Below are 14,434 nucleotides of genomic sequence, written 5' to 3'. Positions count from 1 at the left end.
TCTGTAATGGTCTAATGTAATTAATTTCACAATTAACATAAAAGTATTCACAACAAATTATTTCCAAGGGAAACAAAGAGAATAAATTACTAATGCCAAGCAACTTCTACTTTTTACTCAATGTGAAAAAGAAAAACAATTCAGTGCAAACTTTGGCACTAATTCACAAAGCTATTGCTGAAATGGGCCCAGAGGCATCATCTTCCTAAGGCACACTTGAACCTCCACAGTATCTTACACAGCTGGTAAAGCACAGCTGCTGGTCACTAAATTCACTTGTACAGTTCTTTCCCTGCATGAAGCAATAGAGCACATTTGAAAACAAAAAGCCCATAATATCAAGTCTTTCTCTTCTACCACTGTGAAGCATGATCTTTAACAACAGAAACATTAGCAGAAGGACCACAGAATCATAGGATCATAGAATTGTTTACACTTGAAAGGGCCTCAGTCAAGTCTAACTGGACACACTGTCAAGTCGACCACTAAACCATATCCCCAAGTTCCACATCTACAGGTATTCTAAGTACCTCCAGGGATGGAGATTCAGACACTCTTCTGGGCAGCCTGTTCCAATGCCTGACTATCCTTTTGGTAAAGAAATTTTCCTAATACCTAATCTAAACCTCTCACTGAAGTGCAACTTGAGGCCATTTCCCCTTGTTCTGGGTGTTGCTTGTTACCTGGGAGAAGAAACCAACATGCACCTCACTACAACGTCTTTTCAGGCAGTTGTAGAGAGCAAGAACATCTCTCCTTACATATCATATGCTGTGTTGGGTTCACGTCAAGGTTTTGGTACAGAGCAAGCTGTAAGTGTTCCCTGTGGATATGCCGAGAAGCGACATGGACAGCACACAAACTGAGGCAGAGGAAAAGTATTAGGAGGAAGGAGCGGCAGAAAGGAACTGCTATGGACTGACTCCAAAGCCTAAGGCTGTAGCACTTGAAGAAAAAATAGCCAGAGAGAATGTTATCCAAATTACAGTGAGCAATGTGAAATCTGGCATGGTAAAGTACAGTCTCAGATGTAAAACAACACATGTTCAGTTAGCCAGTATTAATTATTGTCATACACAGAACCAACAGAAGCTGTGAGAAGCTGATGATCTCTGCCAGCATCTGGGCATTGTTGCCTGGGATAAACAGAAAAAAAAGCACAAATTTAGTTTGATAACAAAAAAAAAAAAAAACCCTTATCTGAATAAGTTTTAAATTTTTGGTAAGTGGCAAGACTCAGTTGATATTTGATAGAGTAAGAATTTTTCTTTCTCAACAAGCACTAGAAAGTACCATACCTACTGAATATAATTACCCTAAACAACTTTATAAAATCAACAGAAATAAGTTGCATTTTATTACTCCAAAAGAGAAGTTACAGATTTTTCCAAGTGCTCCAATAATTTCTGATCTAAACTACTGAACTAAAGCAGGGCCCGTAACTATACTGATATAGCACAGAAGCACAGGAACTTTTGAGTTGGAAAGAACCCAGATGGACCATTAAGTCCAACTCCTGGCCCTGCACAGGACATCCCAAGAATCACACTGGGTGCCTGAGAGCATTGTCCAAATGCTTCTTGAACTCTGTCAGGCTTGGGAGCCTCCTCCAGTCTCAGCTACCTTCTGTGTGAAAAACTTTCTCCTGATAGCCAACCCAGACCTCCCTTGGCTCAACTTCATGCTGTTTCCCTGAGTCCTGTCACCTGTCACAAGAGTGAAGAGATTGGTACCTGCCCCTCCACTTCTCCTTGTGAGGATGCTGAAGATCAAAATGAGGTCTTCCCTCAGTCTCAACCAGGTAGAATGCACCAAGTGACCTCAGCTGTTCCTCACACGGTTTCCCCTCAAGGCCCTTCACTATCTTCATTGCCCTCCTTTGGACACTCTCTAATAGCTTAATGTTTTTCCTACATTGCAACGCCCAGAACTGTACACAATATTCAAGGTGAGGCTACCCCAGTGCAGAGCAGAGCAGGACAATCCCCTCCCTCGACCGGCTGGTGATGCTTTGCCTGATGCCCCTCAGGACAGGGTTGGCCCTTCTAGCTGCCAGGGCACTGCTAACTCAGATTCAACTTGCTGTCAACCAGGATCCCCAGGTCCCTTTCCACAGCAATGCTCTCTGGCCTCTCTATACACACAACCAGGGCTGTCCCATCCCAGGTGCAAATAAATTTGTAACTGCCTCCTCACTGTCCTAAATAATAGGCAGTGGATGCTGAGATATTTGCATCTGTTTTCCTTTAAGTGATCACTCATTAGAATACATAATTTTATCATAGCAACCAGAATTACCAAAGTGTGCATATTTGCAAAAAGGGGAGGTCTGAGAATGAGTATACCTTTCTAGAAAAAGAAAATAAATAAAATAAAATAAGGCAAAACCACTCTTCCTAAACAGTCACAAAGTATAAAATGAAACTCAAAAGCAATAGTGCCAAGGCTGTTTATAAAACTATGACATCAAATTAAAATAATTTGAGTTTTTTACATGTTAGACTTCAGAAATAGTTGCTATCTCTGTTCAGTGTACACCCAAAATTCCTGTTGAGTGGAAATTTTATTCAAAATCAATTGCCTACAAAATTTTATTAGTAGGCTAAAAAGAACATGAATCCAATACCTTATATTTTATTCAGGAATATGAAAATAAAGTGGGTTTTGCCCTAACATTTCCATAATGAATAGCAAACGTACTGCTGAAATATACTGCAACTGGTAGATACAACCCTAAGAAAAATGACAGGAAAAGGCATTAGTACAGTTTTTTTCCTGCCCCACTTCATTCCACTTTTTAAAATTTTATCTCTTTATAGGGAGAATCTTAATAGATATCCTTCAAATGTAAACGCTTCTGTAATTGCAGTTTAAGAAAACCATGCAGCGAGTGTCTATCTAGCTATATAAATTACATCTTAACTCTGTAATAAAGAACAATTACCCAGACAAATTAGGACAACAAATGCCCCGGCCACCCTTCTGTCCTCCCCAAAACTTTTTATTAACTGCCCCTGCTCATGCATACTAACAATTACATTCTGCTTTAAGTGAAGGAAAGAAAATAGCAAATATTAACTCACAAAAGGGCTATTTTTGCAATACCACCATTCTGTAAGTATGTCCTGGTTTTGTCTGGGGTAGCATTAACTTTCTTCCCAGTGGGTGGTATGGGGCTGTATTTTGGATTTGTGCTGAACACATAAGGGTTGATAACACAGAGATGCTTTTGCTGTTGCTGAGCAGACCTTACACAAAGCAGAAGCCTTTATATGCTTTTCATACTGCCACGCTGGCAAGGAAGGTGGGAGGCTGGAAGGAGACACAGCTGGGATAGGCGACCAAAACTGATCCAAGGGATATTCTAGACCATATGACATCATGCTCAGTATATAGAGCTGGTGGGAAGAAGGAGTAAGGAGAGGTCTGGAGTGATGGCATTTGTCTTCCCATGTAACTGTTACACATGATGGGGGCCTGCTCTCCTGGAGGAGCAGAACACCTGCCAGCCCATAAGAAGCAGTGAATTAGTTCTTTGTTTTTTTCTTTGTGTGTGTGCATGGCCTTTCCTTTCCCCATTAAACTGCCATTATCTCAACCCATGAGTTTTATGGTTTTCACTCTTCTGATTCTCTCCCAGTCCTGCCGGTGAGGGAGTGGGCAATACTAATGTAATCAATACCAAAAAAGTCAGTCTTTTGAGTACTTGGGGAAAAAAAAAAAACCAAACAACAGTTAACCAACAGAACTGGTCTTTTATTTCAGAAAAGCCATCTGATGAGCCAAGTCACCATGCAAACACTGCATATTTTCAGTAGAATATTTTCAGTCGGAAGAATGGATCAGACTGGGAAAAATGACATATTAGCTCCTAAAAAATTAATCCCTTCTCACCTTTACCATTTCTTTATCAATTATATGTTGAAGATATCAACTTCTGGAAAGACTTCCAAAAGTTGGTTCTTTAGATTTTCTGCAATAGAGATCAATTAAGAATAAGGTAAATTTATTCTACCTAATTCGTTTATCAGCTTTCAACCACAAGAAAAGGTGTACCCATGAAGGAACTGATTAGAGGAAATGCTAAAAAAAAAAAAAAGGTGGGGAAAAAATGCTTTATGTTTACTCTTTCATCCAAACATAAGTTTAAAAAAAATTAAAATTCTGAGTTTCAGTCTTACTGTTATAAACATCAGAGGTCTAAATGTTAAGCTTTCATTCAAAACACAACATTTATTCTAGAGGACGCGATTCTGTGTGGATATCCTCATAAAATCCCCTCTGCGCTCCTCATACATTGTGGATGCTGATTACAAAGCACAGGAAAAATAACCAATACACACTTGAATAATAAACTTGCCTTCCCCTTCAGAAGAGGGGCACTGAAGACTAAAGAGCTGCCCAGTTGAGATGGTACGTGAATTTCTCCCTGAAAGCAACCTCCTCTGACAGCTACACAGTCACAACAGTCAGTCTGCTGGTTGGCACACCACTGCTGGAACTGCTGTGATGGAGACCAAAAACAATCAGCTGCTGTGTATGGCTTAGTTTCCACTCAAATCCATAATGTCAATTACTTCTGCTCACAAAGGTTGCCTTGAAGCATTCTAAGTTTACAGCTGTTGCCAAGGGCTGCTGGATTCCCTGATAATAAAAGTATGTGCACTACCATTCTACTCTGTTAATTTACAAAAATATGAGCAACCATCATGGTCACCACTTTCACAGGTCTGCTGCATGGTAGGGCTTCTACATGTATGTAGAAAAACAATGTATGCACGACATTACCACCTGCAGGCACTGCTCACATGCAAGATCGGTGCAGCCAGAGATTCTGAGTTATACTGGTTTATTCCCTTCCAAACCACGCAGTTATAGTGAAAGCAGCAAATGACATGAACACTATCACACAATGTCAGAACAAAAAAAAAAGCAAAAGTACGGCCTTAATGTGCTTCAAAATAATGATACTTCTAAAATGTATCAACAGGCATTCTTTAATAATTTATTTCTTCAAGGTAACTAAAAAGTCTTGCCCTTTGCAAGTTGATTAAGCTGCTTCTACAGTATCTACTAAATTGTTTACATACAGCATGGCTTTTAAGAAATCCAGAAAACAAAGTCCTGTTTAGTTTAATATGTCACAAAACATAAGCTGGACCACTGCAATTTTTGAGCCTTTAAAAATCCCATTAGCAGAGATTTTCACCCTAAGAGAAGAGTAGGGACCAGTACAGCCCTTCTTCCCATTTACACTAAAACATTGAGAAGTTTTCACCCATCTGCAGATGCCTGTTGCTTTGTTGTTACAAAGAAGGAATACTGATTAAAATACTGGCAGAATGTATATATAGTTAAGAAAAAATGTAGAAATAACACATTCCAAAGGTGGAAAATAACTTTTCTCCTCATCTTTCCCCTTCCCAAGAACATGAGCACTAACTCAGTGACTGAGCACTCCCAATTTTTCCAGTCTCACATCAACAGGACAAAGAATAGTGCAGATGCTTAAAGTGGAGCCATGACTTAAAACCTAATTAGTTTTAGCCCTGCATCTAGGTAAGACAAATCACCAAAATTCATATTAACCTAAGGAAAACTTTCGCGTCTTTTACTATCTCCAGTATGTTTTTATGGAGAAAAAAATTAATAGGAACTAAGCAATTATGAATCTATTTAAATTATTTTGAGACTGAGATGTCCCACAAGCTGTTTTGGCCTAAAGAGGATCCTTTAGATTAGAGAAAGATCCCTGGATTCAAACTTGAAGAAGCTTTAATACTGTAATTGTCTCTTTAAAAAAAGAAATTTTCTAGAAGCAGACTGTAGTGACACCATTCCACCCTGTGCATATCAGTTTGAAAAGTTCCTTCATTTTCAGGTTTTAACAGAAAGACAGTATAATTTCCCTGTAGTCTGGAACTTTTTAGATAATTATTAGAGTTATTATCAGAGAAGACTAAAGGAAAAGCAATGTATTTCTAATGTTTTCTAATTAGGATACATCCAGCACAAACATGTGGAAGCACCATTCTGAATTACCTTCCACAAAATTTTTGTTCACTGAACTCTACAGAAAGTTTTCTCCAAGGATTAAACTCAGTTTTAGAATCAATTTCCTTTAATTTCCTTCATGACTTTTATTTGCTTTACTGAAAATGTATGTAGTAAAATTTCACTGGTATTTGTACCAATAATTGGTTTCTAAGACTTAGTTTCATCTAAAGAAGATTAAAGATGTTACATGGGAGAGCAATATTTTCCAAGGTCTCAGAATATTAGAAAAAAAAATTAAAAAAAACTCTAAAAGCTATACTTTCTTATAATTAGTTTTAGAGAAAGAGGAAAGAATTTGAAAAAAAAGACATTCACTAAGAGTTTTTCACCACAGGGTTGTTAAATGCCCACACGAGTAAAAACTATTAGTTTTACTTCAGTGACACCAAATGGTTGGTCAAGACAAAGCAAATCAAAAAAAGAACCCAAAAGAATAGCAAGACAAACCTAGTACCAGGTAAGAACAGAACTGCCAACAGCTGAGACTTTGAGAGTAGCCACCTGAACCTTCAAGAGCATAAAACTGAGATCATAAATATGACAACCTAGAGGAAGAATATCAAGTGTTTCTGACTACCTTGGAAAATCAGAAGCTTGCATCAAAAGTGAACACGCACACTTGGAATAAAAATTAAGAATACTGTTGATTGTTAATAAAGACATTGAAAAAGATACCTCTACAGTTCACAGAGAACCAGAAAATGCACAGACAATCCTGCTCACCTGTCTTCACTAAAACGTCGACCAATCAAAATTTTACATTTGTCTGGAGGGAGACAAGCTGCTAGCAAAGGTACTGTCCTTAACACTCGACTTTCCTGTAAAGAAAGAGAAGTTACTTTTGAACCAAATCAAGAAAGGCTTCTATGAATTCTTAACGTTTTCATTTTCTACCAAATTCTTTTGACTACAGATACAGAAAAAAAAACCTTTCCAGATAACAGGAAAAAACAATCTACAAGAAAAATACCCAATCTTGATGCTTCAAATTGTATTGTTTCGATTGACAGTACTGAACTTAGTCTTAACTATGATCATCAGCTTAAATTTTAACTAGGCTAACAGTATCAAAAACAGTAACAACTTCTCAGACAAATAAAGAATAGACAAAAAACCAGCATTAGCATTAATGATGTTAACAGTCTGGGGAACTAATGTCTCTATATCAGAAAATGAGGAGAGAGTTTGATTTCCACAAACAGATGCTAAAAATAAAAGCACTGGGTGTATCAGATCAGACACTGTGAAATGCAAACATCTCCACTCTGCTGTCACTTCATTTCACAGTAACCAGGACAATGACACCTACACTGCCATGAATCCTCCAACTCATGTCATTCAGATTTGTTGACCAGGTATCTGCCGACATCTTTGCGGCACAGATGAGGAAGGTGACCACCACGCCTGGGTAGGGAGCAGGGGCTCTTCAAATCTCAGAGCATTAGAGAGCTGCATGGAAGCAGGATTTCAGAAAGTGGAGAAAGAGCGAAGTAATAACAGCTAAACAAACTATCTGCTCATCAAACAGAGCAATTTATTTCTGCACTTTATTTAACACAGATGGGAACAGACTTTTTGTCTAGACAAGAATTAATGCAAACTGAGCTTCATCTGTGGGATTTCAATTTTTGTCTTCCCATCAAGGAAGTGGAAGTGACAGAAAGCCAACACAACAACACTGGATGAAAGATTATTTATCATAAGATGAACAGAGGAAGGTTATTAGCTGAATCTAGCAGGAGAAAAGGCACTAGATATCAGGGCAGGATTATGAAAGCCCTAAAATCAGTAAAATAAAGAGTTCTTTCAATACAACCTGCATGTCTTACAATCCGAATGTCCCATGATTCAAACAACAAGAATCCAAACATCAATTGCTAAACTATGGGATTCATTAATGAAAATCCAGGAGGCTTTTGGTCTGCCTTTTGATTTAAGAGCCTTATCTCAAAAACACAGTATTTGTGAACATGTGAGGCTCTGATTAACTCATGCTGGGCAGATGTTACTTTCACAACTATCAATGTGCAGCCGTCTGCACTCTCACACTGTCTTGCTACCAGCTGTTAAAACACTTTTGTGAAAACTTTTATTACTGTTGCCTAAAACCTCTATTCATTTTGCTTTTTCTGATCCTTATCTACTGAGTCTTTATAAATAAAATATCATGGAGTTGAAGGAGTAAGTTGTTCTGCTACGTCCACCACTACTTTTCATTCAGCAGCAGCATAATGTCTCCTAGGGACAGACGAAGATCAAAGTGAAGTGCAAGCAAGGGGAGGGAGAGGTATTCTTTAAATTGACATCAATTTCTTCTACCTCAGAACAGCAGAATCAGCCTTCAACAGTGTCATAGTATTACTTGTCTTTATTTCATCATAATTAAATAACATTCCAATTCACTAGTCAGAAGCCTCCCTTCTCCATAAGAATGTAACAAGTGGCAATAAAGGACCTAAAAGAAAATCAATTATTTGTCTCTGATAAACAAAACCAAAAGAGCTGCCATCAGTCAGGAGAAAGTTATTCAACTGTTCTGCCCAATGTCACATCATTACTTCAGAATTACTCTTAATTCAAACAAATATATTCTTTTACCAAGATAGAAAATTGAGTTTTCCAATCTAAAAACAATATATGCATATAGAAAGATAAAATATAAAATGTAAAGCTGAAAGGAATTGAGAACAGGAGCTTAAAACAGCTAAGTCAAACTAACATTAAAAACCGTTTCATTTGTTTATAATGTTCTTCATTAAAGAATTTGTATGTAACTAGGCAATAGATAACTTGTTATCCTACCAACGATTTTCCATTTACTAATTTGAAAGTGGACTTATGTGATGGGCTGACCTTGGTTGGCCTCCAGGTGCCCATCAGCCACTCTATTACTCCCCCTCCTCGGCAGGACAGGGGGCAGAAAATAGGATGGAAATGAACTCTTGGTGTAAAAAAAAGGCCATGGGTGGAAGCAAAGGAAAACAAAAATATTTTATTCTTATTTCCCATTAGCAGGCAAAGTCCAGCCACTTCCTCAGAAGTAGAGACTTGGCAAGTGTAGCAGTTCCTACAGAAGACAAATACCTTAATCACAGATGCCATTCCCCACCCCCATCTTTTACTGTGTCATATGGTATGGAAGATCCCTCTGGTCAGCTTGGGTCAGCAGTTCTGGCCCTGTCCCCTCCCAGTCTCTTCTCCACCCCCAAGCTACTGGTCTTTGTGGGCATTTTGGAGGGACAGCCCTAATGTTGTGTGAGCACTGCTCAGCACTAGTCCAAACACTGGTGGCACGATACTGGGGCGACTGCCATGTGGAAAGCTAATTCCATTCCAGCTGGACTCAAAACAACTTAAATTTCATTGTTCTTTTTATTTTCTGGGAATTTGTGGTAATTTTGGTTACCACAGCATTATCCACCTACGATGAACAAGAATGTTCAGACTAATAAAAACATTTATTAAAGCCAGGAGATATATACTTCCTCCATTTTTTTTTTTTAATTGTTAGGACAAGCAGTAAGAATTTCCCCCTTACATTTGATTCTTGCTGTTCAATAAGGAATACTATAGAGCAGAAGTGGATTAATGAGCAAGTCAAAGTTAATTACTGGTGTTAGATCAATACATAAAATCATTAAATACACACAATCTAAATTTTCTTCTCAGACACTTAACACGAAAAATTCTTACACTTACAAAAAGAAAGAAGGCAGGGAATGAACACAACTTAAACAGATATCCTCTGCTATGCTTTAGGGGTTCTGTCCCAACTTACATCTATCATTCGGTTTTTCAAAAGCATATAATGGACTACATTGAACTGGCAGTCACATTAAGGATAATCAAAGGCAAAAGTAAGAAAAAAGTGTACAGGGGTTTTTACTCCCACTGTGTCACTGACCAGTCCTATGGATCATAAGAGTAGGCATGAAACAGGAAAAATGACAAAAGTATCTTTTTTTTACTTCTACATATATATATATTTACATATATATTTATCTATATGAAAAGAAGAAAAATAAATTACTAGGCATATAAGTCTTTCACCCTTGTGCTAGTCCTGATGTTGAGTTTCTTTATATTTAATTTTTAAATTACTCTCACAATGAATAATGGTACAATAACAGTACCATCTAAAAACAAGTATTTACCCCTTGATATGGAATGCTGAACTCCGGATTTCTTCACAAATAAAAATCTAACTAATTTATGTACCGGTTATGCAAATAATTCCTCACTTGTGATCCGCTGTTCTACAGTTTCTCTCTCTTTCACAATAGGTGACACATGCACAGGTCTTTCTGGCAGCACGGTCTCTTGAAAGTAGGAATGTAGAGACTTAGTCACATTAATCAGGCAACAGGAATGTTGTTCCTGACTTTCTACATTACTATCTTGGCTGAATACAAGTCTCAATAGCATCATTTAACCATAGTTGAAGGCTTACTTCACCGCACTGCAGACTTCCAAAGACAATAAATAATGAAGCACATGAAGGATGACAGTTGGGACTGACGTGCAGTAAGGGAAAGACATTCGCTACCTGGTTAGTTCAATGAGATATTTCTGAAACTGGGTGTACCTGTAATGAAATGGTAGACTGAAGGATCAGATGCAGTTCAGAAGGCTTAGCTGTATTCAAGTTCAATTCTGTTTTGAGTATGTGCAACTACAAGCAAACGGAACTTAACTCTTGTCAGGTATTTCTCTGCTGTTATGGAATCAAAAGCATCACCTGCGTTCATCTAAGAAAACACTTTCAAAGACCACTGTAAGATGTTCTTAGCTCCCCATCATTTGTTTGAATTTATCTCTGACAAGCCAAGTGCCCTGATAATAGTCAGACAGTGGTCTTTCAATACTGTGTGAATTATTACTATGTAATATATACAAACAGAAAACTTGCATCCCGCTGTAACAGACAACTGTTCTGATTGTTGATTAACAAAAAATTGTAGACAGTCACTTAGACTGTCACAGGTGTAGTGCATAAAACACAAAAAAATCTGCCAATTTTTTCCAATACCTTCCACTATGAATAGGAAATCCAATACAATTCAAATGCCAGTTCAAAGTCTCTGACATGTTTTTAAATCTTTTTTTCCCTTCAAGTTACTTCAGCATATATACAAGCACTTCTGAAATGAGAATTAACACAGAAGACTATTCCTATTATAATTATGTCAATTAAAAATTACAGTTTTCCCATTTAGGGCCCAAATATGTCATGGCCTTTGTTTTGTTTCCCTGTGAGAAAACACTTTTTTAAACTTGCTTTTTTGCATTCTGCTTAAGTTCCTTCAGGCAAAGACTCTTTGCATATCAACTGAGCTACTGTATAATGTCAAGCAAACAGCTGGACCACGTGAGTACAGGTTTCTCAACTTCAGCCTTATTTGTAAACCAATCATCTCCCCAGATACGTGTAGCTGTAGTTCAATTTCCAAAACCCTTATGATACACTGTTAGCAGACAAGAAAAACATTGACAGATATTCTCCTATTGGTAAACCAAAACACACTCTTCTGAAGCTAAATAGTTTTCCATTGGCTAAAATAGCTAAGGTCATCACTACAATGAATTTCTTAATTCATATTTTTAACAGAAAACTAACATCAATAAAAGACCACTGCTATAATCAAACACATTCATCCCTAGATCAACTCTAAACACCTCTGTGAGACACTGTGTTCACAGAATCATAGAATATGCTGAGTTGGAAGGGACCCATTGGGATCACTGAGTCCAACTCCCGGACCTGTGCAAGACATCTCAAGAATCACACCATGTGCTTTTATGTTCTTTAATGTTATTTAAAAATATTTAATGTTAATGTTGTTATTTTTTACAATTTGTACCAAGGCAAGTAGATTTCAGATTCTAATAGGACAATTCAGATAAGATGAGATGTCTTGAATGAGTGGAATTGCAGAAATAAGATGTGATTTCAGAAGATAAAATAATTCAGAAGAACTGAACGAAAAATACAGTAACTGAGCTGAACTGGCATTCAATCATCAAATTTAAAAGGAAAAATCATTATATGACAGTCCTGGTTTTGGCTGGGATAGAATTCATGTTTTTCCAGTAGCTTGTACAGTGCTGTTTTGGATTCAGGACAAGAATAATGTTGATAGCGACAACCAAAACACAAGGGTGCTAAGTAGGGTTTACCCTAAGCCAAGGACTTCTTAGTGTCTCATGCTCTGTCACTGAGGAGGTGCACAAGAAATCTTGAGAGACCATGTCCAGGTCAGATGACTTGAACTGGCCAAAGGGATATTCCATACCATAGAATGTCATGCCCAGTATATAAACTGGGGATGACCAGGATTTTACTGTTCAGGGATGGGATGGGCATCGATGAGCGTGTGGTGAGCATTGTATTGTGCATCACGTCTTTCTTGGATTTTACCTCTCACTCTCTCCGCTTTCTGTTGCAATTATTATTGTTCTTACTATCATTAGTATTATTAGTACTTTTATATTTCACTGTGTTTCAATTATTAAACTCTTCTTATCTAAACCTACAAATTCTTACCCTTTGTTTCCCGATTCTCCTCCCCATCCTATCTGGCACAGGGGAAAGTAAACTTAGCTGATGGCTGGAGTTGAAGCATGACAATGATGTTAACAGCACAGCTGTTTCCTCTTGCCTACCATTTGCTGCATTAGGATTCTAACTGAACTCTCAACAGTTACCACAGCCTTACTCACCTCTGCTGGATGCTGGATTATATACAAGCAGGTGGAGACCTTTAGCGGATGTACAGGCAGGAATGGACACAAACACACCTTCTGAGGACGGCTACATGGCAAAAAGAAGCAATAGAACAACAAAATCAATCAGCAATTTGTGAAAGAGGATGTAAATACATTGCACAAATACACACTACATCCCAGGAGGCACAAGGAGAACTTCCTCTTACAACACTGTACTAAACCTGATGCAAGTATCTGTTTGAAATACCTTCCATTTCTAAAAATAAAGAAGCAAGACTTTCATTGAAACATTCGAGAACAGTGCACAGACCTTCCCTCTGGGCTGCTTAGAGTTAAAACATTCTAAAAATCCTTTTGTCATATTCAAGATGAGCAGCTTACCATAACCTTATCAGAGAATTCTGTTACAGCTTTCCTAACAAGTTAGTTTCAACCATTTGATATACTATTATAATAGATCAATGTCTATAATTTATTATGAGTGATTAAAAGATAACATTTGAGAAGTATCCACACATGAAACTCCAGACATGCTGTATTTTAGTTTTTTGTAATTTCATTTATGTTGAAATATGTAGCAGCCATATATATGAAAACAGAGAAGTCCTTATCAGGAACTTCTAATCTAAGTCTGAAAAAAAAAAAAATTATCTCAAATTCGTTGGTGTAGTGCATGAAGCCATTGGAATGACTAACTGAAGAACTGTGTCTAAAGAAATTAACTTAAATACCGCTTAATATGAAACTGATATGCTGACTTATGAAGAATAAACAGAAGTAAATTACAAAGTTTGAAGTTACAGAGTAATTGAAGTTGTTACTCCAGAAAACCACACATACATGCACATGCATGCACAGACATCACTCTGGCTACCTGCATATTCAATAGCTCAGAAAAACTAAGGACTTCCTTAACAGCGAAGCTATTGCCTGTATTCACCAATTAAAATCATACTAACCCTGCAAACAAACCATTCTGAGCTTAACAAATACGAAGTCAGTATTTTCAGCACCATGATAGGGACCTGGAGCACAAGTTCACCTGCATCCTCCTTGTAGGTAACAGTTTATGTGTCGCTTACACATGGGAGACAGTCAGCAATCAATCACTGCAGCGGATACGATTCACAGAAGTGAAGTCGGGCTCAGATTAAGTTCATGATGAGCCTCTCGCTGAATGTGCTCATCCAAACAAGATGTACTAAGTAATGTTACAGTAACCCAAACCAGTACAACTGTTCCCTAGTCAAACAGTAAGGTAGTAACAACAGGTAAACTCCTCTTCATCAGCTGACAGGTCATGCTAATTGAAACCTCCTGTTTCTAATTGCAGCTATTGAGGCATGGAGACTGTTCCCTTCTCCCCAGGGAAAATATTTTAAATATTTTAATAACTTTTAAAATATTTTAAATTATTAAATAAAAAATAAATTATGAAATAAGTATTATTAAATATTTAGACTAGGAGGCCCACAGACAAGAAATCAGTTGAATAATAAATCGGTTATTACTCTGATACACTCTTCTGGTATACTGTTCCAGTGGCCCATGTCTGTCTGTCACACTTCTGGTGCTGACAATTTCCTCTTGCTAATTCTGCATAAATTTGGCTGGCACATTTTATTATATAAGGCCAGGCTTTGGGCCTAGC

General features: G+C 37.6%; 1 protein-coding gene across 1 annotated transcript in view; it reads right to left on the bottom strand.

Annotated features, from left to right (window-relative positions):
* Nucleotides 1–14,434, bottom strand: part of DTWD2 (DTW domain containing 2) — an 83,820-nt gene that overhangs the window by 44,552 nt on the left and 24,834 nt on the right. The window contains exons 4-5 of the mRNA XM_027881326.1: nt 12,778–12,868; nt 6,781–6,875 (exon numbers count right to left, since the gene is read on the bottom strand). Coding sequence (XP_027737127.1) covers nt 6,781–6,875; nt 12,778–12,868 — 186 coding nt within the window. The remainder of the gene's footprint in view (nt 1–6,780; nt 6,876–12,777; nt 12,869–14,434) is intronic.

The sequence above is a fragment of the Empidonax traillii genome, unplaced genomic scaffold (genome assembly GCF_003031625.1).
Source record: "Empidonax traillii isolate 1590-97213 ecotype Southwest subspecies unplaced genomic scaffold, ASM303162v1 scaffold7:size3022706, whole genome shotgun sequence".
In the NCBI taxonomy this organism is placed as follows: domain Eukaryota; kingdom Metazoa; phylum Chordata; class Aves; order Passeriformes; family Tyrannidae; genus Empidonax; species Empidonax traillii.
This window is presented reverse-complemented; position numbering and strand designations above follow the sequence as displayed.